General features: G+C 44.9%; 1 protein-coding gene across 1 annotated transcript; it reads left to right on the plus strand.

Annotated features, from left to right (window-relative positions):
• Positions 1-21513: 21513 nt before the first annotated feature.
• LOC132387188 (probable G-protein coupled receptor 139) lies at positions 21514-23101 on the plus strand. Its single transcript, XM_059959533.1, has 2 exons — positions 21514-21580; positions 22197-23101. The coding sequence occupies exons 1-2, from the start codon at positions 21514-21516 to the stop codon at positions 23099-23101; spliced, it is 972 nt and encodes a 323-aa protein (XP_059815516.1).
• The last annotated feature ends 2023 nt before the right edge of the window (positions 23102-25124 follow it).

A 25124-nucleotide genomic window follows, 5' to 3' on the forward strand; every position in this document is an offset into this window, starting at 1 on the left:
CATTTTACAACTATTTCAGCAACACTGCCGGTCCGTCATTTTGCAGAAGTTCTGCGTGCATCATATCTTAATTCTCGTTCTTTAATAGTTCAATTCCTATTGAACCATCGAAGCGCGCATCAGGAATATGACAGGAAAGCGGAATATCCGGGGATCCCACTCCACCTCCATTCACGTGGGGAATTTTGGAACTCTACACACAAACTCCACCAGAGATCAGAGTTCAACAGGGATCTCAGGCTGTAAGATAGGGGCTCTCTTTCCACGCCGTTACGTTTCCCACTTCGATACAGAACATGCTACAACTATATTTTATTCAAAATGAGTCTCCAAATTTGCTTCAAATAACATGCTTGTAACCGAACGCTGTATAACCCACAGATTTTAAAACTCGCTGGTCTTCTAGCGCTCGACGATTTCAGGACCATCTTTGCTGAATTATAGGAAGCCGGGTGACTCGGCTGTTTGGATACAGAATTGCCTTTCCTATTGAAGACCGAGTGTAGTGGTCGTTAGATCTTATTCAGTCTCGATCTTTAGCTCACAGTGTTCCGCAGGGACCTGGGTTGATCCATCTATAAATACTGTGTGCGACCTGGACGAAAAGTTGGCAGAGTGTGTTTGTGACTTTGATGATGGTGCAAAGTTTGATGACTGCACGGATAGCGTAGTGCTTTGTCAAATAATCTAAGGTATTCTATACATGCAAGATGTAACAAGGACAAAAGGTTATCTACTGAGAGGTTTTGACCTCTCAGGGATAAAAACGGGAACATTTGCTTGGATTAGGTGTATGTGAGGGAGGTCCTTAATGAGTACTTTTCATCTGTATTTAGGAAGGGGAAGCACGTGCAGGATAGTACGATCAGTACTCAGGATATTGATATGCCGGCGCATTTCAAGGTAAAGGAGCTGAAAGTGTTGGATCTCTGAAAGAAAATTATGGTGGATGTGTTGTTGTATACGTTTCCAACATGCACTGTTTCATTAGAATATCAGTGCTTTAGACGTACCTTTCCGGAATTCTGGCGTCTCCATTATATTCAGGCTTACCGCTGACCAGATTACTTTTTGTTTTTTTACATTTCATTAACACACTGAGGTGAAGGGATAGTTAGGAACACAGAAACATAGAAAACCTTCGGCCCACAAAGCTGTGCCGAGCATGTCCTTTCCTTAGAAATTACCTACGGTTACACATAGCCTTCCTTTTTTCTAAGTTCCATCTCGCCATCCAGGAGTCACTTAAAATACCCGATCGTATCCGCCTCCACCACCGCCGCCAGCAGCCCATTCCCTACCTAAAATAACTTACCCCTGACATCTCCTCTGTACCTACTTCCAATCACCTTAAAACTGTGCCCTCTCGTGCTGGCCATTCCAGCCCTGGGAAAAAGCCTCTGACTATCCACACGATCAATGCCTCTCATCATCTTATACACTATCATGTCACCTCTCATCCTCCGTCATTCAAAGGAGAAAAGGTCGAGTTTACTCAAACTATTCTCACAAGACATGCTCCCCAGTCCAGGCAACATTCTCGTAAATCTCTTCTGCACCCTTTCTTTGGTTTCCACATCCCTCCTGTAGTGAGGCGACCAGAACTGAGCACAGTACTCCAAGTGGGTTCTGACCAGGTTCCGATACAACCTCAACGTTACTTCTCCGCTCATAATCCAACGATTGAAGAAGGCCAAAGCACCGTACGCCTTCCTAACCACAGAGACAACCTACGTAGCAGCTTTGACTGTCCTATAAAATCAGACCCCAAGATCCCTCCGATCCTCCACACTCCTAAGAGTCTTAACATTCATGCTATCTATTCTGTCATCACATTTGACCTACCATTATGAAGCACCTCACACTTATCTAGGTTAAAGTCCATCTGCCAATTCTCAGCCCAGTTTTGCATCCAAAACTGTCCTTCCTGCTGTAACCTCTGACAGCCCTTCTCACTATCCACAAATCCCCCAACCTTTGTATCAGCAAATTTGCAAACCCATCCGTTCAATTCCTCATCTAGGTTATTTATAATGTTATGTAGGATGAACAGCTCTGATGGGCAGAAGGGTGCAGAGTGGCCCATGTTTCCCCCCCCCCCCCCGGGAGAATCACAAACCGTTACTGTTGCTATGCTGCTCATGAGAGAGAGATGAAATGAAAACAGGCCGGAACATCTGCTCCAGATAAGAGAGAGATAAGGGAGGGGAGAGAGACTTGTTGATTCACCGTATTATGTCTTTGGAGAGACATGGCTTCTGAGAGGGTTATTTATCTTATACCATTCTGTTCATTAAAATTTCTCAGTGGACAGCCGGTGGGCTGGTTTGATGGACACAGCCATTCAAAATTGATTGACAGCTGAGACCCCGTGAGTAGGGATAACAGTGAGGTCTAGTGAGGCACCCCTTAGTCACACCAGGAGACAACCTATTGAGCACCGATTGAGTGTTGCAACCCACGGGAAGGTGTGGGGCTTCGGAGACCGAACAAAGAGATCGGTCAGCTAAACTCACAGTGTTATAGCAGGGCCGGTGGGGGGCTTGTGTGTTTGTCCATTCATGCCAGAGTGACGAGTCCACCACAGAAGAACGGTCTAGCTGAAGGACAGAGGGGTCATTAACTGAATGGCCACAACAACCACACGACGGATCAGGAACGCAACGGAAGGTTTGCCTGACTGTAGCTGTTACTGCTCGCTCGCTCTCTCTCTCCCTCTCTCTCTCTCTCTCTCTCTCTCTCTCTCTCTCTCTCTCTCTCTCTCTCTCTCTCTCTCTCTCTCTCTCTCGCTCTCTCTCTCTCTCTCTCTCTCTCTCTCTCTCTCTCTCTCTCTCTCCCCTCTCTCTCTCTCTCTCTCTCTCTCTCTCTCCAACGATTGCAACACAACAACCAATATCTACCTCAGCACGTATGAACTGAACTGAACTTTATACTTTTCTATGACAATCCATTATCCCCTAGACATCGACAGAGCTTGTTTATTATTGATTATTATTCCCACACTTTTAGGTTTATTATTGCTAACGTTTATTTTACATATATATTTGCATTATTGATATTGATTTGCTTATTTTATTAATAAACACTTTTGAATATAGTACCACCAGACTCCAATGGATTCTTCTTTCTCTGTTGGTCAGACACCCAGTGACGGGGTGCGTGACAATAAAAATCACGAAGCGAGGAGTCCCAGAACAGCTGACCGCGTTCTTCACTTGCTCTCAGAACTTGGACGAAGTGGTCGTACAAGAGAATGTTATCGTGCAGCTGTTGTAATTTTGCAGCGAAATCCGACTTGTTTTGAAACATATTGAGATTCGTTTCACTCTGCTCCTGTTAATCATTAACATTATATCATCAGATCATAATCATCAGATAACATTACAGCAGTCTGCTAGTAATTTACAAAAAACAGAAAATAGAATTAAGTGACTGTGTGCGGTTGCCGGCTACAGAACTATAGATGCCCAGTGTCTGTGGGCCCATTCCGTGCCCCTGCCCGCTGCAGCTGAAGGCTGAACAAGAGGGTGTTTATCTGGGGTTGAAGACCCGTGTGTGTGCTGGTCTTGGAGGGAGAAACGGAGCTTGTTTTGTTGTTGGACTTTTGTTTCTTGTTGTCTCCCATTCTGTTCTGTTCTGTGGTGATTTGCCAAGCACGTAGAGTATCATGTTGTGGAAAAAGTACCCGTCTATTCTTGAAGGCATTTCAAACAGATATTAAATTGTTTATTTTTTCTTGGCCACTCATGCGGAAAATAAGACTGCAGGGCAAAGTAATTAGATCGAAGCATGATACATTAACCTTTTGTTTTCTAGATTGTAAATGCATTCGTCATTTGTACCTCTGTTGTGACTCTCCCAACGGAGTATACTTTGGACTATAATAACGAGTACATTCAGCAAACCGATTCATTAGGATGATCAGGTCTGATTCACGAGAAGATGGGATACCCGCTAATTTTCCGGATAGACCGAGTCTATTACCCGGTTCTTGCTGCCGTTGGTGTCCCAGGTGAGATAAAGACGATTGAAATTAAATATTATTGCACAGCTGCAGTCTGTCGCGTGGAGTGTTCAGTGTGGATAAAAGCAGCTGGTTTAAATATTCTTGAATGAAATATTACCAGAGACCTGGAAATGGTCTGTTTCAGTAAAGTTCAATAAATAATCCATATACATAAGTGAAAAGGATCTATTTGATGCACAGGGGATCAGAGATAATTATTGTTCCTTTTTAGGCTGTTCTGAACATCATACAGACATATTAAATCAGTAATGTTTACTCATTATCTTGTTTTCGCATCCGATATTGATGTGGAGCACTCTGTTGCTGGTTTGGTTCCGTTTGTGGTTCACCAGCGGACTGGAATAAGTGATTTGTCACGTTATCAGTCAGTGATACCCATCGCCAGTAGATCCCATTCCCCTGGAGACTCAGGAGATGCCGATTCTGGACACTTGCTGATCTGAACGGAATGCTTTGACCCGAAACGTCGACAGATAAACAGTTCAGAGTTCCGACAAAGATCTTTTTTCCAATCTCTTCAAGGCTCTGTCATAAAAACAAATGAAGGGACGGTCCTCCGGACCAAGATCGTTCACAAAATATGTATCTCGCTCTGACCCCTAATCTCGCAATTCAAAATACTAAAATCCTTCATCAAGTAAAATCAATGTCTGGTCATCTACCTCATCCCAGGAAAAAAAGAACTCCTGAATCCGCCGCTTTCTGAGTGAAACATATCTCCTGATTTAAATCCTAATGCGTGACTATTGCCCGGTGTAAAATGAGAAGCGCTGCCTGTGACAGAGAGCACAGAGCAATGGGGCAGTCAGACCTCTGTCAGGGTTAACCGTACATTAGAATGACAGAATAAAAGCTTTACGTGTTTTTTTTCTTTTGCCCGTCACTATAAAAGTCCAAAAGATCACTTGTTCCTTCAAAAAGAGTTAATGAAATTAAAAATGCTGGAATTTTCAGCGGGTGACGCTGCGGGTTTGCATAGAGCAAGTTATCGAAACCTTACGGTCGGCTGTGAGTCATCCGGAGAGTTGTGATTGTTACTAACATCGCATTTCGCTTGTCAACACATCGAGCAACTTCAACAATTAGAGTTATTTCTATTCTTACACGCAGGAGGTAATGTGTAATCATAAAATGAAATGTATTCAATACAGAATTGGGAGAAATTGTAGTTGCCTGTTTATATATTTATATTCCTTTATATACGCCGTAATTGTGTCAACGTAATTGTAGATTTCCTGTCTCTTGCAGTGAACTTGGTGGCAATTGTGATCCTGTCACGAGGAAGGTGCGGTTTGTCCAAATGCATCACTCGCTACCTGATGGCCATGTCAACGGCGGATCTGCTGGTGGTTACTGTCGAAGTGATAATGCGTCGAGTTAATTTCATGTATTTCTCATTGAATTTTCTATATCTCACGCCGGTGTGTAGCATCAATTTTGTCGCGTACATTATCGCTGTGGACTGTTCTGTCTGGTTTACCGTCGCTTTTACCTTCGATCGCTTTGTGGCAATTTGCTGTCAGAAGCTTCAGTTAAAATATTGCACCGAGAAAACAGCTTCAGTGATTATCGTTGTTGTGATTGTATCAAGCTGCTTGAGGACAATCCCTTTCCATTTTATGCTTGAACCTGTAGCTTATATTAACAATATCGGATGGGGCTGTATTGTAACGTCTCACTATTTAACCTCACCACTGTGGACAGTTTACGAGTGGATCGACAGCATCATAACCCCCTTATCACCAATCCTGTTCATTTCACTCTGCAATGCTCTGACCGTCAGACATATTATCACGGCCAATAAAGTTCGCAAGCAATTCCGAAACAATGGAGAGAATTCAAAGGATGATGCAGAGGAGAAGAATCGGAAGAAGTCCATGATTTTACTTTTCACCATTTCGGCCAATTTTATGTTATTATGGATGATATCCGTCGTGCATTCTTTGAACTGGCCGGTGAGAAACTAATTCTACCCTGATCGGTTCTTGAGTGACCCAGTGTATATCGCCCAGGAGGTTGGGTTCATGATGCAGATTCTCAGTACCTGCACAAACACGTGTATCTATGGATTAACGCAGCGGAAATTCAGAGAGGAACTGAGAAATGGCGCGAAATACATATTTACTTTGAACGGGACAATGTGTAAGCAATAGTTAGAGGAAGAAATACTTGTGTATGCTTGTGGTCCTTTTGTATAGTTATAAAATTCGGGTGTAGGCAAATAGAAAGTCTATTGTCTACCACGTGATTTTTACGTAATACTACATTAGGTCAATTCAATAAATAATGCTGAGCTTTATTAAATTCCTGTAAAAGTTTGGCATCATCACACACTGGCGTCCTTGGGCGATCATATTGCAGAGGAAAGGGGGAAGTAAAATATAAGCAGATGCCTCACCTTACCCAACCTTGACCTGCAGGGTAGTGGAGGGAAGGAGCGTCTTACGGCTCTTCTGCTGGGGACGTTTCTCCACCACACCGCCCCAAAATGTCTTACATTAACAAAACAACACAACACAAAAACGAACTGATGTGAAATTAGAACCATGCAGTCGTAGAGACATGGAACAGGGAAGCAGGGCTTTGAGGGCAAGTGACGTCCCTCATCCAACCCAGTCAGATTTACCATCGTTTTATCAATACAATGTAAACATTTCTAATCCATGCATCTGGCCAGCTGTCTTTCGACAGTTACCATTGCTCCTGCATCAACCACTTCGTCCGGCAGTTCATGGATATCGTTCTTTGTCTGTAAAAGATGCTGCGCCTGCTCCTCTTAACCCTTTCCTCTCTCACCTTAAGCGTCAGCAGCCCCGTCGTTCACACTCTAATTATGGACAAATACTAATTATCACCCTCTACACCCGGCCTGATTTTATACGCCTCCATCAGGTCGCTTTTCAGTCTCCTACACTCAAGTTCAAGTTGAAATTCAACTTTAATTGTCATCCAACCGCACATATATACCAAAGAATGCAGCCAGAGAAAACAACGCTCCTCCAGGACCAAGATACCAAACGCTGTACGAACAGTCACACACAACACATGGTACATACTACACATATACGATAGCAGTAAGCATACAATCGTGCACACACCAAATATAATATCGCCCAAGTCCCTGTGTCCGTGAATGTCGGTGGCAAGGGCCAATCCAGAGCTGTCTGCAGACGAGCGCATTCCAGCTTGCCATCCCCAGAGCCAACACTGGAATAAAGCCCTAGCTGATCCAAACTCTCCATTCAAATCAGTTCCCCAAACCCTGGGAGAATGTTGTAAATCATTTCTGCACTCTTTCCAGTTTAATAACCTCTTGCATACAATAGTGCAACCAGAAGCTAAACATACAGTTTCATCAGTGTCAGGTACCACCGTAACCTGACCTACCGACTGTGCACGATGATGAATTAATCATGAAGCAAACATCCCCGCTGCCTCTACCTCTGCTTGACCCAGCCGGCCGGACCAGACGGTGAATGGTGACGCCTTCTAGGCAGAGAGTGGTGTGTCCAGAGGGTCAGTGTTTCGTATTATCTCTGTGAAGCAGAGTGCACGACCTCCGGCAAGAGAGTGCCAGTGACCAACGGCGACATCTTGCAGACAGCCTACAAAACTACTGGATACACTTCTTTCACCAAATACACTTCTTCTGAACTGTGATCGATTTCAACCCGCAGTTTCCCTTCGAAGGATGTACTTTTGGGCCGACTACACGACCTGGTGCTTCTGAGATCTCCTGTAGATTCGGCGTTGATGAGTGCGGAGATTGCAGCCACGCCTATCGGCGGGGGTGTATGCTACGTCGATTTCTGACAGCGAATCAACGAGCCAATTAGAGCGACGAGCAAGACTAAACGCGTCGAGGAAGAGAGGAGAATGAACACGAGTTCAGGGTAGTCTGCCTATATTTGACAGGTCTCCCTGTCTTCTCGTTGTTTCGTGGCTGCCCTTGAGGACAAAATCTTAGGGTTGTATAGTGTACGCCAACACTGATAATAAATACATGTCGAGCTTTGAACAGACCCCGAGTTTCTGCACAGTAGGATGGTGAAGCGGGGAGAGATTAGGACCCTGAGTTTCGTTTTGTTACGTGAATTCTGCCTCGGCAGCCACGTCTCTTCACACAACGGCGATGTTCCCTCAGCTTCCGGCTGCAACACTCACTCCCAGGGTGTTCTGCAGTCCCAAGTCTGCCGGTCCTGAAATGCTATATCTTTTAGATATCTTGAAGGGACGTTAGTGACAGTAGAGTTTGTGGCTTTGTAGTTGTAAGCGTGAGTATCTGAAAACGCCCTTGGAAACTGCACAAAAGAATGCGTCACTCTCCGACGTCATCACTTCTACACGTCACGCTTCTACTTGTCCCCCAGAGTTTACGTCTCCCTGCGTGAGCTGCCAAGTTCCTTTGTTCCTGAGTTCGCTCACATCACTTCCACTTCTGGAGATAAGAACACAGTAAAACCGGAACACGTGTAAAGCGCACAGCGACTTAATCTTCCCCTGACACCCAGTACAATCGTAGCGAATCTGGCACGGCCCTCAGCACATGTGTTTACCAACTCCACACAGCTCTCGTTTCCACAATCCGTCTGATTAAATACTCTCAATTATCTGGCTCCAGAACCCTCCAGTGCACAGTATCGTAGACATTCACTAATGTTTGTGCAAATAGTTTCCTGTAGTGGGGACCATCTATCCTGAGGCTGTGTCCTGTTATCCTGGACTCACCCACCACGGGAAACATCTTCTCCCCATTTACTCTGTCAAAGCCTTTCAACCTTCAAAAGGTTCCAAAGAAAGCACAAGAGGCATTGACTTCATTTGGCAGCGAAGCCGTATTGTCACCTATAGACCATAGAACACAGAACAGACAATATTACTGCAGAGGAACCGGCCCTTCGGCCCACAATGTTGTGCCGTACCGACAAAAGAAGAAATCGAAGCACACGAACACTAATCATGTCGATCTGCACAGTGTCCATATCCCTTCATTCCTCACATCCGTATGCCGATTTAAACGTCCAGTGATATTTGGCTCGAACTCCACACCAGTCAGCGCATTCCAGGCATCCACCACCCTCTGATTAAAGTACATACACCTCCCGTCTTCTTTGTACGTACTCCTCTCACATTCAGTGCATTCCCTCTGCTATTAGACATTTCTACCCGGGGAGACATGCACTCCCTACACACTCTACCTGTGCCTCATCAGATAAAATTCTTTTTTTTATTAGTTTTTTATACATTTTCTACATAACTACAGATAAAAAAATAACAGATCAAAATGAAGGACATTGACACAGTGCAAAAATAAGCATACAAGAACAATCTGATACAAAGAAAGATAATTGAAAAAGCATCGAAATTGAAGACAAGCAAAATTAGTGTCCTCCCCAAGCCCCACAACACAAAACAAAAAAAGGCAACTCCAGACCACCCACAACACAATATAGAGAATATAAATCAGGACAATCAAACCCCAAAACTGTAAATACACTTAGCAACAGAAGATATTAATGCCTACTACCAAAAGAAAAAGAAGCTGAAAGCAGGGGACCGAAAAAAATCCTTAGTTAGGAGGAAGGTTATGAAAGTACTCAATAAAAGGTCCCCAGACCTTATGGAAATTTAAGTCCGAATTAAGAATTGAATAATGAATTTTTTCAAGGTCTAAGCAGGCGATAATATCGTTAAGCCATTGAGCATGCGTGGGCGGGGCAATATCTCTCCATCTAAGAAGGATTAAACGTCTAGCCAGGAGAGAGGCAAATGATAATATTCGACACTTAGCCGAACTCAGACGTAAATCTGTCTCAGCCCAGAAACCGAACAGAGCATTTAAAGGGTTTGGTTCCAGGTGGTGATTCAGAATATACGATAACGTTATAAAGACATCTTTCCAAAATTTCTCCAAGCTGGGACAAAACCAGTACATATGAATGAGAGAGGACTCGTCCCTTTTGCATTTATGACAAAGCGGATTGATGTTAGGATAAAATCGAGATAATTTAGATTTAGGCATATGGGCTCTATGAACAATCTTAAACTGTAAGAGGCAATGGCAAGCACAAAGAGAGGTTGAATTAACCGATTTGAGAATCGAGTCCCAAGTCTCATCAGATAAGGAGTTATCATATAGAATTCTATACGATCTTCACCCGGCCTCCGCCTCTGCAGAGAAAATGGCCCAACTTTATCGAGCCTCTCATGATATCACGTCCTCCAAACCCGGCAGCATCCCGCAAAACCTCTTCTGAAACCTCTCCAAATCCTCGACATCCTCCTTATAGTGGGGAACCCAGAACTGTACGCAATAGTCCGGCTGTGGCCGAAGCAGTGTTTTACAAAGCTGCAAAATAACCTCCTGACTTTAAACTCAATCCCTCGACAAATCAAAGCGTGCATTCCATAAGCCTTCTCAAACACACAATCGACCTGGGTAGCCACTTTCAAGGTGCACTGAACTTGAAACCAAAGATTTCTCCGCTCAGCAACTCTGTAAGGATCTTACTCTTCTCAATGAACTGTCTCCTTACATTTGCCCTACCAAGGTGCAACACCTCGCATTTATCTGGGTTAAGCTCCATCTGCCAATTCTCAGCCCATATCTGCAACTGTTCTACATCGCGCTGCATTCTCTGCCGGTCTTCCACACTATCCACAGCTTATGTCGCTTCCTTTAACCCTGTGAGAGGTGAAAACATTCAAGACCAGCCACAGCTCTGGAGCATCCTTCAGGGATTGGATTTCGGTCCGGAATTTCCACTTCCCACGAGGGATGTCGGACCAGAGATCGTACCTGCGCCTCCGGTGGTTTATTTGCCCGACAGACCGGAACGCCACTGATCTGCCTTCGGGAGGTTGTGGGTCGGATGTTCATCCGGGGCTTCTGGTTGGGGAAGCCTCCAAATTATTTAGCGGGAACACACTCGTCCCCGGAATTTTAATAAAGCATCTAACAAAAGTGGTTTATGCTGTTGTTCCGCCCCTCGCCTTGTGGCGCATCGGGCGGCAACCTGGCCGTTTCGTTAGCATTTGCTGTTTTTCCACGAGGCCTAGTCGCTCGCTCGACACTCGCTCGCTCGGATGAAAAGCGTGCAAGGGTCCGGCCGGATTTGTATCTGGCAGTCCGGAACGGACGGCACTGCACGATTGGTCGGCTGACAACCGCGGTGTATTCCTTCAAATCCCCTCATCCATTCCAATCATGCACGGGTGAGTGTGCTAACGTGGGCGAGAGCGGAGAGGTTTGGGAGGACATTAAAGGCTCCGGCAGAGATACTTTCAAAATGGCGCTTGATTGCCGGCATGGAGTTAATAGTTTGAAGTTTTCTTCGCATTCCGCATGTCTCTACAGAATATCAACGTGTTTTATGTTGTTCATCAAATCAATAGAAACTGCAAAATAGAGTATTCAAAACGACTGGAATAGAAAGGGAATTTTAATGGACCGTTGAGAGATTTCGTCGGGCTGCGTTTGAAGCACAGAGTGTTTGTCTCCAGACTCCTGTACCTTTTTCCTGACGAGAAGTGGACCTGTCCCTGGCGTGGGGATTTCTGGAATATGAATGCCGCCGTCTGGAGCATCGCCTCTCTCAGTTCTCCTCAGGGAGCCCGTGATGGAGCCGGCTGAGTTGTCGACGCTCTGCAGCCCCTTGCCGTCCGATGCAATGGAGTCTCCATCCCGGTCCGTGATGCACCCGGATCGAACGCTCCCCGCACCACACCAACAGGAATTGGCAAGTGTCTGTGATGACATCGCCACTGTTTACAATAGCGGGGTGGAAACTGTCCTTAAGCCGGTTCATGGTGTCAGTCTGTTGTATCATCGGCCCAAAAGGAGAGGAGAAGATGCCCAGAGCGGACAGAGTCTGTGACCCGTGATGCGGAAAGACGTGTAGACGGAGGCTGGTTTCTGTGACATGCTGAGCGGTGTCTAAATCTCTTGTCAGCTTCTCGCACACACTTTCTAGTCTGAGCCCCGTTACCAGGACATCGTCACTCAACACGGAACAGCGCTGTTGCCGGTGAGTTACCCTCTGGATGCGCCCTCACTGCATATCAGAATCTGTAACAACCTGTTGGCAAAGAAAAATCAAACAGAACTGATAATAGTTTTAATCAACTCCGGACTGTTCCCGGCCTGAGAATCACGCGTGTACTTTCGAAGCCCGGTGTCAGTCGCCTGAATCGGAGCACCATCCCGCTACATGCCGGAGGCCGAAGAACCCGGCCTGTGCTGCGATGAGAGGACCGAGTCTGCGCGGGTGTCTGGCGGATGGGTGACGGACGGGGCTTCTTTGGATGCTCTTATTTTAGCCCTTGTCGTGTTCCGTGTTGTTCTGCCACACATTCTGGGCATGGACCCTGGTGATCGGACACAGCCCCTCACTTCTTTAACCAGACCGATAGAACTTGTTCAGGTACTACCGACCCTCAGAGCGGCACCAAGCCTGGAGAACGCCCATAACTTATGAACAAATATCCCCCTGAGCGCTTGGTCTGTGATTAAGTTTCCTGAATGGTCAATCTCATCATTCCTGACAAGATGTTCCGTTATGGGGTTAGGGAACTGTGTATGTGCGTGGCTTGTTGGTGGGTGGGGGGGGGGGGTTGTTCTGTTGTTGGTCTTTAGTTTCTCGTTGTGTTCCGCTCTGATCTATTCTTTGGTTGCTGCTATTTTATCCCTTGTTGTGTTCTGTGCTGTTCTGCCACACATTCTGCGTGTATGTTGGTTGTTAACGTAAACGCCTCATTTCACTGCATGGTCCAATATACACGTGGGAGATAAACTTGAATCATCAACCCTGCACCTTTCCCCGGTGCACTTGATCTTCAGTTTTCGGAACAATTCCGACTTACTCAAGTAATAGTCGGGAGTTGTCTGTGAGTTCTACCGGCACTCTACCGCCAGCTTTTCACAGGAACCATGGGTAATTATTTCCCTCCGTCACGTGACTGCACTCAACACAGGTCTCCATATCTCCTCACTACAGAGAATATTGAGGCTTATTTTAATGCACCGGGCCCGTTTGCATCGGCCGCGCTGTTTGATCCATGGATTCAGATCCACCCTGCTGATAGGACACAGCCCCTCACTACTTTAACGTGACGGTAGAACTTGTTGAAGTACTACCGACCCTCGGAGCGGCACCAAGCCCGGGAGAACGCCCACAATTTAAGAACAAATATCCCCCGAGCGCTTGCGTTATTGATTAAATTTCCTGAACGGTCAGTCTCATCATTCCTGAATTCGATGCCCAATGTCTGTGAGACGAATCTGTTCTCGATTCCGCCGCAGACTGGAGTCTGAACAAGATGGCCTGTTATGGAGTTGGGGAACTGTGTCTGTGCGTGGCTTGTGGGGGGGGGGGCTTGTTCTGTGGTTGGTCTTTCGTTTCTCGTTGTGTTCCGTTCTGCTCTGTTCTGTGTTGATCGGCTGAGCATGTAGCTTCTCATGTTGTGGAAAACAATTACCAGTCTATTCACGGGGCGTTTCAAAGGGACTTTAAATTATCTTATTGTTTTCGTGACCACTAGTAAGACTGTAGAACAAAACAATTTAAAAACTGGTTCAGTCGCTGAGTTGTTCACATGCAAACTTCATTTACATCCCTGTAATGACTCTCCCTCCGGAGTAAACTCTGAAATATAAATAACCGCTACACCCAGTAAAATGATTCATTGGGAAGGTCGGGTCTGATACGCGAGAACATGGGGTACCCGCCGATTTTCTGGGCAAAACAAATCTATTACCCGGTCCTTGCTGCCGTCGGTGTCCCAGGTGAGATGAAGACGATCGAAGTTAAATATCACTGTACGGCTGCGGTCAGTCTTTATCCGTGTGGAGTGTTTAGTGTGGATAAAAACAGTTGGTTTTGTTTTTATATCATGAAATGTTAATGGAGACAAGGAAACGTCATGCTCCCTAAATTTTAATACATAAAAATGAGACCAACTGTGTCTATGTAATGCACCGGTATCAGATCAAAAATAATTAACATTATTTAATGTACTTTACATTACCGGGGTCCTCATTTCCGCCGCCCTCCGGGGCTCTAAAGAAGTTCTGGTTTGACGATGGAGAATCCAACTTCACATTAATAAATTCAATGTCTGAGCCTCCAGGACAAGGGGCTCCTGAGACCCGCCGCTTTCTGAGTGAAACAGGTCTCCTCATTTCAATCCTAATGCGTGACTATTATCATCGCCCAGTGTAATAAGTGAAGTCCTCCCTGTGATAGAGAACAGAGAGCAATGGGGCATTCCGACTTTGCCCAGGGTTAACCGTACTCCAGAGCGACGAAACTAAACCATCACCGATCGCAGTTTATTTTTCACCCGTCACTATATAATTCCAGAATAACGCATACTTCTTCCAAAAGAGGTGTCTGAATGAAAACTGCTGCAGTTTTTCAGCAGTGGCGCAGCAGATGTGCACTGAGAAAGATAAGGAAACTTTAAGATCCAACACGTGTCATCCCCAGAGTTGTGGTTGTGAATTACATGGCGTTTCCGTTGTTAGAGCATAGAGTAACTTCACCACACGGAGTTATTTTGAATCGGTTGTCACCCCAGGAGGGAGTGGGTAATCATATTGAGAAATGCATTCAACAAAGAATGGGAGAAAGCACAGTTGTCTCCTCTCTTTGTTTTATATATCAAATTTCATATTAATTTCAATTTCATTTCCATATCATTTCCTGTCTCTTGCAGTGAACTTGGTGGCAATTGTGATCCTGTCACGAGGAAGGTGCGGTTTGTCCAAATGCATCACTCGCTACCTGATGGTCATGTCAACGGCGGATCTGCTGGTGGTTATTGTCGAAGTGATAATACGTCGGGTTAATTTCATGTATTTCTCTTTGAATTTTCTGTTCCTGACGCGAGTGTGTAGCACCAATTTTGTCGCGTACATTATCGCTGTGGACTGTTCTGTCTGGTTTACCGTCGCTTTTACCTTCGATCGCTTTGTGGAAATTTGCTGTCAGAAGCTTCAGCTCAAATATTGCACCAAGAAAACTGCTTCTGTGATAATCGCTGTGGTGATTGTATCAAGCTGCCTGAGGACAATCCCTTTCCATTTTTTGCATAAACCTTTAGTTATTATTGACAATGTCGGATGGGGCTGCGTTGCAACGCCTCATTATGTGACGTCACCGCTCTGGACAGTTTACGAGTGGATCGACAGCATCATAACCCCCTTATCACCAATCCTGTTCATTTCACTCTGCAATGCTCTGACCGTCAGACATATTATCGCGGCCAATAAAGTTCGCAAGCAATTCCGAAACAATGGAGATAATTCAAAGGATGATGCAGAGGAGAAGAATCGGAAGAAGTCCATGATTTTACTTTTCACCATTTCCGCCAATTTCATGTTACTGTGGATGATATATGTCGTGCATTCTTTGAACTGGCCGGTAACGCCCCTCTTTTCTCAAGGTCGGTTTTTGAGTGACCCAGTGTACATCGCTCAGGAAGTTGGGTTTATGACGCTGCTTCTCAGTGCCTGGACAAATACGTGTATCTATGGATTAACGCAGCGGAAATTCAGAGAGGAGCTGACAAATGGCGTTAAATACATATTTACATTGAACGGGAAAATGTGCAAACTATAGTTAAACAGAGAAACATACTGTGTGTAGGATTCTTTCGTATTGTTAAAAAGTTCGTGTGTAGGCTGGGCAAAATTGAAAGCGCATTGTATACGATGTGATATTTACAATGATGTTGAATTTACGAAATTTAATAGAGAAGGCTGTGCTCTATCAAAATTGTGTAATATGTTCTGCATCATCACTCATCTACTTTGTTAGGTCGCCGATATTGCGGGGAAATTGGAAGTGTGTTGAATACCACGTGATATTTTCAATAATGTTAAATTTACTAAATTTGATAGATAATATCCACTTTGCCAAAATCCTACAAGGTGTTGTGCAACATCAGCCTTATCGTCTTAGGGCGATGATATTGCAGATGAAAGGGGAAAAATAAAAACGTGAAACAAGCTGCTGGGTTTGGGATATTGTCCGGGGAGCTGAGAACAAAAGGGGAATCCACACAATGCCGGATGGAGGTAGAGGTTCATTGGAAAATGTTGTGGGGACCGGCTGAAATTTTCTGTTAAAGGTAGAAGTGAATTGCAGAAATTCTATTGGCTGACATAGACGATGACAGTGACATGGTTCATGAGACAAGCAACGTGCGGTCTGCCGGCTGATAGTGGGGAGGTGGGGGTGCAGGTTGTGGTTGGAGAGAGAGATAGAGAGAACAGAAAATTAGGGGAAACGGAGACCATACGAAAATGTTTGATCAAGCTATATTTTATTGGTAAAACTGGCGCCGACGAACCTGGGCCATATTTCATGGTCCAGAACACATTACAAACAAAACAAATGTTCTTGATTATCTGTCACATTCCAGGACCTTCAGCCCACAATGTTGTGACGACCGTTTATCCCACTCTTGAATATACATACCACATAACCCTCTATTTTTCTAAGTTCAATGTGCCTAACCAAGAGCCTCTTAAAAGACCCTGTTGTATCCACCTCTTCCACCTTCACTGGCAGGGCATTCCACGCACCCAGCACTCTCTGGGTGAAAAACTAAACTCCCAAATCCCCCTTGTACCTACTGCCAAACACCCCTCCTGTAAGCCACTTTAGTCCTGGGAAAATGTCTCTGGCTATCCGCATGATCAATGCCTGCCATCATCTTATACCTCTCTATCGAGTCACCTCTCATTTCCATCGCTCCAAGAAGAACAGTTCAAGTTCACTCAGCCTATTCTCATAGGCATGCTCTTCAATCCAGGCAACATCGTTGTAAATCTCCTCTGCACTCTTTCTATAGCATCCACATCCTTCCTGTAGTGAGGCGACGAGAACTGAAGACAAAACATCAAGTGGGGTCGAATTAAGGTCTGACGTACAAAGCTGTAACATTACCTCGCCCAACACACAATACGCCTTCTCAAAAGCACAGCAGCTTTCAGTGTCCTATGCACATCGACCCCCAGATCTCGGGGATACTCCACACTGTCAAGAGTCTTGCGATTATTATTACATTCTGTCTTCAAATTTGACCTACCAAAATAAACAACGTCACACTTATTTGCGTTGAACCCAACTGCCACTTCACAGCCCAGTTCTGCATCCTATCGATGTCCCGCTGTAACATCTGACAACCCTCCAGACTATTCACTGCCATATCTGCCTTCCTGCCTGCACTGTACACTGGGCAACCAAGGCAAAATCTTCTCAACTGTTCCTTTGGCCCCTGCCTCTTGAGGCAAAGCCCCACGCACCTACACTCACTGCCGGCCCACTCCCAGCAATGGCCGCTCCGTTTGCCCCTTCTGTACCTTTATTTAATTCACGGTGCTCTGCTCCCGACGCTGATCAGACCTCTGAAATGTCCAGTTTCCCGCGAATCTTTCCTTTTACACTAGTTTCACCGACCTGCGAGTTACCTCTTTGAAGTGCTCTGCTCCCGAAGCTGATTGGTCCTCCGGATGGACGGTATCTCGTTCCAAGAGTTGGAAAGACTCATACATTTTGCTCCTCAACCTCCGCCATCACGAAAGGTAATCTACCACGAAACATATCTTTACCTTTCCCCCAAGCAGCAGACTGGATGAGTGTGTCACCGACACATAAGGGAATGTTCTGCGAGCGACTGGCGATCTGGAATTTAGTTACCGGAGATCATCCAGATTATGAGAGTCTCACTGTTTGCAGATCGCAGCTTTCGGAGTAACTAAAGCTGAATTCTATATTGTGCTGTCATTTTGCTTGGTTGGTGGTGATTGATCACTTGCGAATGACACGTGGTGACGGCCACCGTAAACCGGAAAAACAGCGAGAATGATGCAAAGGAGTTGGATGTTGCTTTCAAAGCCAAACGAAGGGAGAGACACAGAGAGAGAGACAGAGAGAGAGATCCGGGAGGAGTGTAGCACACCCAGAGCCGGAAAGGAAGGAGTTGGAAAGGAGGAGGAGGATGGAAAGTATCCAAATGGAGTTCAGGATGAGATGAATATCAGGAAAGAGGGGAAATAATAGTGAACGAGTCCGAGGAATGTTCAGGGACAAGGGGCGGAAGACGGATGGTACTGAATGGAAGAGAGACAAGTACTTTGGAAACGGGTGAAACATTCAGGGACGCATTCAAAGTGGTGATATGAAATAGGAAGACCGTGATAAAAGTTTACACTTGACATTTCTGTTGGGTTTAGGGACCTACCAGAAGGACCTACAGCCTCTGGGAGGACAGCGTGAATTAGAAATGTACAGATGGTTTATTAAATTCATGCCCTAAGGAAAGATACACATCAGGAATTGCAACACCAACAAGGCGGGGAACTATAAGGAAAAGTTGGACGCTTGAATTGAAAGAGAGATCAGTATCGCCCACAATAAGCGTGTGACAATATAAAGCTGCAATTTCAGTGTTAATGAAACACTGTTGACGCCAAATATCAAAATATATTCAATATTCCTGGATCATATGTCTATATTGGCGGCTTGTGCTTTGTGTCCTTGGTCGTACCCCTCGATTTACCGGCATAATTGCCCCCATAAGGTAAACCAACGGGTAATCCGGAATAATCACTTCTCGAGCGGAAGCTGTTCTGGACAATGTTTGGTGAAACAAGTCCTCCTGCGGCAGTTTCTCCAGGGTCACAAAGAAAATATGACGCAACGCACTAGTTCCCACCATGTTCCTCAGCTGAGGCTTCTATGTCACCTGCATCATCTGCAATCACCCGTGTGTAATTCACTCCTGAATGCAGGAAAGCGGTAATCATCATTAGGACCCTCCCCCTCACCAACACCACCACCCACCGCTACCACCCAGACCGTGCTCCCTTCCCGCTGCGGCCATGAGAAGGTACAGGAGTCTGAGGACTCACACCATCAGGTTCAGGAACAGTTATTACCCCGTCACCATCAATGACTTGATCCAAACGGGATAACTTCACTCAAATTCACTTGCCCCATCACTGAAATGTCCCCACAGTCTATGGACTCACTTTCAAGCAAACGTCATCACACGTTTTCTATATTTACTGATTATTTGTTTATTATCACTTACTATTTTTATATTTGCAGAGTTTGTTCTTTTTTGCGCGTTGCTTTAATACAACAGTTGGTACAGTCTCTTATTGAGTCTACAATGGTTACTATTCTATTATGCATTTATTGAGTATGCCCGCAGGAAAATGAACACGCTGATACGTATGTACTTAATAATAAATTTACTTCGAACTCTGAAATTTTGAACGTTGAAATTCTGCCTGTCAACCATGATCATTTCACGATTCATTCTCCTCTCTCTCTCTCTCTCTCTCTCTCTGTCTCTCTCTCTCTCTATGGCATAAAAATGTTTGTGAACCCCTGGGTTAGATTTATTTTGCAGTGGGTTAGAATGTCGGCAGAACATCCTGGGCCGAAGGGCCTGTATTGGCCTCTATTCCATGTTCCCAGTTCTAATTCGGAGCAACAGATGGTGGAAATCCTGCATCGCCAGTCCGACAGATTCCGGTTCTGTGATGTTCTCTTCGCTTTACTGTTTATCTGTGACTAAATATCTGAACTCCGTGCCAGCTGAGCTCCACCCGTCTTAAACTGGGAATGATATTTCCATTGTTATCCTGTAAATTTCCATCAATTCTCCCTCAGTTATCTCCACCCCGCTGAACCTACTCGTTCCACCATCAACCCACAAGGTTCTGCACATGCTGGTAATCCAGAGTAACACACACAAAATGCTGGAGGAACTCAGCAGGTCAGACAGCAATGGTGGGATCTGACATCATTCCTGATGGAGGGTCTCGGCTTGAAACGTCGGCTCCTGGTTCCTCTCCATAGATGCTGACTGACCCGCTGAGCTCCACCTGAATTTTGTGTGCGTAACTCCAGCGCACTCTGTCGGACATTTTCAAACGTACTTATCAGTGCAAATTAAATCGTCCGGCCGGTTCAATCCCAATGAGGGCTCCCGCTTGGTTTTGGGTAATTACACTGACACGGACTTTGAGTGAGAAGATGAAAGTTCTGTAACTGGGTAACTCCAACAATAGCTCTCACAGGGTATTCACTGGTGCTGAGTGAAGTTTTGTTTTCATGGCGTTACATTAATTAAAATCAACGTTGTGCACCTATATCCCCCGCCCCCCGGTTTGGCCACACTTGGAAGGTTAAGCATAGTTCTGGTCGTCTCGTTATGGGCAGGACGCGGAGGAGATTTCCCAGGATGCTGTAATTACAGAGCATGTGGTGTGAGGACAGGTTGAGCGAGCTGTGGCTTCTCTCTTTGGAGCGACGGAGTATGAGAGGTGACGGTTTAGAGGTGTACAATGTGACAAAAGCCATGAATGGAGTGGATAGCCAGAGACGATCACCCAGGAGGGAAATGGCCAATATGAAGGTCCATCATTTACGGGGATTGGAGGAAGTTATTGCGGGGAGCCAGAGATGAGTTTTATTACACAGAGAATGACGGGTGCGTTGAAGACCCTGCCAGTAATGGTGTCAGATTCTGATACATTAGAAACATTCAGGAGACCCTAAGATAGGGACATGCATGATAGAAAATGGAGGGTAATGTTTGAAAGAAGAGTTAGATTGATCTTAGTGTAGATTGGACAGCACCGTGGGCCGAAAGGCGTCGATATTCCATGCTCCAAAAGTTGACATGCCCATCAAATCAAACTTTGTCAATGTGAAGCATTGAATATGTGAGGCATGTTGTCAGTTCGCAGAAATGATCTGTGTGAAGCGCTCAGTTTGTTGGGCGGCCTCATATCATTCTCAGCCCCACGAGTTTGGCGTGGAACAGCAACCCAGTGTCAGCTGTATTTAAACCCTGCGTTGTCTGAGGAGCGTTTTCATTGACCAGTCCACCTTTACACCAGGGAAGATGTCATTTATAACAGGAGATCAGTTCGAATGTGAGATCATCGGGCTTTATCCTTTTCCGATATCGGGGAGCTGTCGAGTTTATGCCGGGGAATGTACTCCAATCTGCAGTACAAGAGCTCACTTCATTTTACCAGGTCTCCTCAAGTAAAGAGAAAACCCACTGCCCTCTGTACCCTAAGGGGCCGGTAGCAAGGAGGTAAATATTTCAGAGGGAAAGGGATGGGGATGCCCACCTCCCTTTGGTCCATTACCTCACCTCTGAGACAAAAGCCTCATTACAACACCAAAGAGTTTAATCAGTTCTGTCGGTACTCTGGGGATTTCCAATTAAATATTACAATCTATTTATATGGCAGCTGATATTTCACCCACTGACACAGTCACTATATTCCATCTTCTTAAGCCTGTTATTTATTTTCATGAGCGATCTGAAGAGCCGGTGTCCCGTGGAGACTGACAGGTGTATAAATTTAGGGTCGAGAGAGACTTCCTCCACTGATTTTCCTTCGGACCGACGGCCGGCTGCTGAAATCCTTTGATCAACTCACTCACAAGATGTTGGAAACTTTTTACCGCATCAAGGATACCTACTACCTGGTCATTCTGGCGATCGCTGTGCCCGGTAAGCAAGATTAATGGTGTGTCATGTTTTACCAAAAGTCAAGAACGTTGTGCACAGCGCTACCATTGATGATACTGAAATACTCCTTTTTGGAAGCTGTTTTACTGAAATTTCCTATAGATGAAATTATGATTCGAATTGGGTGAAATGCCCTACTGTGTGATAGCAATGAAAAGATCAGTGGGTGGGGGGGGGTGGTATTATTCTCCAGAATAGACAAATCTTCGAATGGATGTTCGTTGTGATGGCAAATACATTGCACCACGTCCCCAGATGAAATTCTGAAACCTAATCAGGTGATGAACTGCTTCCAATTAAAATATTAATTGCGCTTCTCTTCCGATACACGAGACCTGACAGTTGAACACTTGTAGAAATCTCCTTTCTGGGTCTAGGATTTCAGTATCCATATAACGTTTGTCCTTTCAATTATTCCGTGTTACATGCTACTGTTGAAGGTTCAAAGTTATGATCAGATATGTTTTTATCACCATATACCACCTTGAGATTCGTTTTCTTGCAGGCTCTTACAGGAATATTAAGAAATGCAGCATAATTCATCAATATCATGGCAGAGTTCTAATTCAATACCTGTTTTCTCTTCTCTGACGCCCAGTGAACATAGTGGCGATTGCAATCCTGTCCCGGGCGAAGTGCGGTCTCTCCACGTGCACCACACGCTACCTGGTTGCCATGGCAGCGGCGGATCTGACGGCTGTCGTCACTGCATTCTTTACCCGGATCAAGTACTATTCCTCCAGATCCTACCTGGAGACGTATCCCTTGTGTAGCATTATCTTTGTACTGCAATGTGCTTCCAGAGACTGTTCGGTCTGGCTCACCGTCACCTTCACCTTCGATCGGTTTGTCGTCATTTGTTGTCAGAAGTTAAAAGCCAGCTATTGCACAGGAAGGACCTCGGCCTTGGTTCTGGTGATCACCTGCACTATTATGTGTTTAAAAAATATCCCCTTCTATTTTATTCATATCCCAAGAGAGATAATCGATGGTGTTTTATGGTTTTGTAAGCTAAATCCAGCATATTACACTGAAAACCAGTGGGTGAGCTTTGACCAATTCGACAAGAGTTTAACCCCACTGATTCCATTCGCACTAATTCTGATCCTCAACGCCCTGACGGTCCGGCACATTTTAGCGGCCAGTCGGGTTCGTAAGGGACTGAGGGGTCAGAGAAAGGGGGAGAACTGCAGTGACCCGGAAATGGAAAGCAGGCGGCGCTCTGCCATCCTCCTCTTCACCATATCCGGCAGCTTTATCATTTTGTGGTTGGCGACTGTTGTCAACTTCTTCAAGTATAACGTCGGAGGGACAGATCCCAATAATTACACCGATTCTGAATTTATCTTAAAAGCACTTGGATACATGTTACAGAACCTGAGTCTGTGCACGAACACATTTATATATGGAGTAACACAGTCTAAGTTCAGAGAGCAGTTCATAGCCGCAGTTAAATGGCCAGTGATCACAATTGTACGCTTAATCAGGAGACAAAACAACTGACGGCAGCCAGGGTTTATTCACATGGCTCCAGACTATGATGTGATATTTCACACCTGATATTGTGATCTCTCACTGAAAATAATTCCGATAGCGGACGAGAATGTTAATTCTCAACAGAGGTCATAATGATCGATCGACAATTTCGCTGTTTATGCTTTGGAGCAGTCACATTTCAAGATTCATGATTCAAGTTTAACGATTGCATAATGTCATTCTCTGTAGAGAAGTGTGAGGAGAACAAAGTGTTTGTTACTCCAGATCTGATGCAGCATAAAACTATAAAATATAAAATACACACCAGGATATCACGATATACCTCTCGGGAATTACTTTCACCGGAGAAAACAGGAATCAGTAACCCATGAAAGCAGATACAATTCTGATCAGGAGTATACACCAGTAAACTTCAATGAGAGAGCGACCCAGAAAAACGGAGACGTCACCACTATTGAGGAAAACGTTAACCAATGGGAGAGTCTGACTCTCCATGGAAGACATCCCCACAGTCTGAGCAGACTAGACGTCAACAAGGAGGCGTCGAACGCCTCTCTCAGGGATGGAGATCTCTTCCCAGAAACAGAAGTGTTCCTTGTAGCAATACAGAGCCAGGTGGTTAACACAGAAAATAATAATAAAAGACCAACAAATACATAATAAAAGACTAACAAATTCAGAGATGATAAAGAGATAGAAATCAACATATGCCAAGAAAACCCAGAAACAATCCACCAGGTTACAGGATCAAGTGTGTGTGCGTTGTCGCCAGCTTGAGAACTACAGACCACTGTTCCAGTCCCAATGTCTGTGAGCCCATTCCATGCCCGAGTCCGCTGCCGGCTGGAGGCTGAACAAGAGAGTGTTTTCCGTGTTTGGAGACCCGTGTATCTGCTTGTCTTGGAGGGAGAAACGCAGCTTGTTTTGTTTTGTTGCTGGTCTTTTGTTTCTTGTTGTATCCCATTCTGTTCTGTTCTGTGTTGATTTGCCCGGCCTGTAGTCTCATGTTGTGAAAAAACTACCAGTCTATTCATGAATATATGTCAAGGAGAGTTTAAATTGTTTATTTTTTCTTCACCGCTCATGAAAAATGACTGTAAGGCAAAATAATTAAAGAAAAACATGATTAATTAATCGGCTAGTTCACTGGACTGTAAATCCAATCGTAATTTGCATCCCTGCTGTGACTCTCCCCCCGGAGTATACTCTGGACTATAATAACGACCACATTCAGCAACCTGATTCATTGGGATGATCAGGTCTGATTCACGAGAAGATGGGGTACCCGCTAATTTTCCGCATAGACCGGATCTATTACCCGGTTCTTGCTGCCGTCGGGGTCCCAGGTGAGAAAAAGACGATTGAAGTTAAATATCACTGTACGGCTGTGGTCAGTCTTTATCCGTGTGGAGTGTTTAGTGTGGATAAAAGCAACTGGTTTAAATGTTCTTCAATGAATTATTAACGGAGACAAGGAAATGTACTGCTTCCACAAATTTCAATACATAAGTCATATGAGTAAGTGAAAAATGCTCTATTGATGCACAGGGATCAGAACCGAGATAATTAATGTTTTTTTTCTAATGCCAGTTGATCTGAACATCATACAGGCATATTAAATCAATAATTTTTACCCATTCTCTGGTTTTCGCAACTGCTATTGATGCGGAGCTCTCTGCTGTTTATTTGGTTCAGTTTGTGGTTCACCAGCGGACTAGAATAAGTAATTTGTCGCGTTATTAGTCAGTGATGCCCATCGCCAGTAGTTCCCATTCTCCTGGAGACTCGGGAAATGCAGATTCTGATACTCGCTGGTCTGAACGCAATGCTTCGATCCGAAACGTCGATACCTACACACTTCTGCGTTTCGTCAATTGATGTTTTTCATTCTCATCAAAACTCCGCCACACCAACAAGCGAAGGGACGATCCCCTGGACCAAGATGGACTCACAGAATATGTGTCCCTTTATCCCACAATTCATAAAACTAAATCTAAAAATCAATCCTCCTTCAACTTAAGTATTATCA

This window comes from Hypanus sabinus, unplaced genomic scaffold (genome assembly GCF_030144855.1).
Source record: "Hypanus sabinus isolate sHypSab1 unplaced genomic scaffold, sHypSab1.hap1 scaffold_162, whole genome shotgun sequence".
Lineage (NCBI taxonomy): Eukaryota > Metazoa > Chordata > Chondrichthyes > Myliobatiformes > Dasyatidae > Hypanus > Hypanus sabinus.

What these genes read in the sequence shown, in the direction of transcription:
- LOC132387188 (XM_059959533.1), top strand. Translation starts at nt 21,514, where the DNA reads ATGTTGGAAACTTTTTACCGCATCAAGGATACCTACTACCTGGTCATT. An exon ending in TCTGGCGATCGCTGTGCCCG is followed by an intron (nt 21,581 to 22,196) that starts GTAAGCAAGATT and finishes TCTGACGCCCAG; the next exon opens with TGAACATAGTGGCGATTGCA.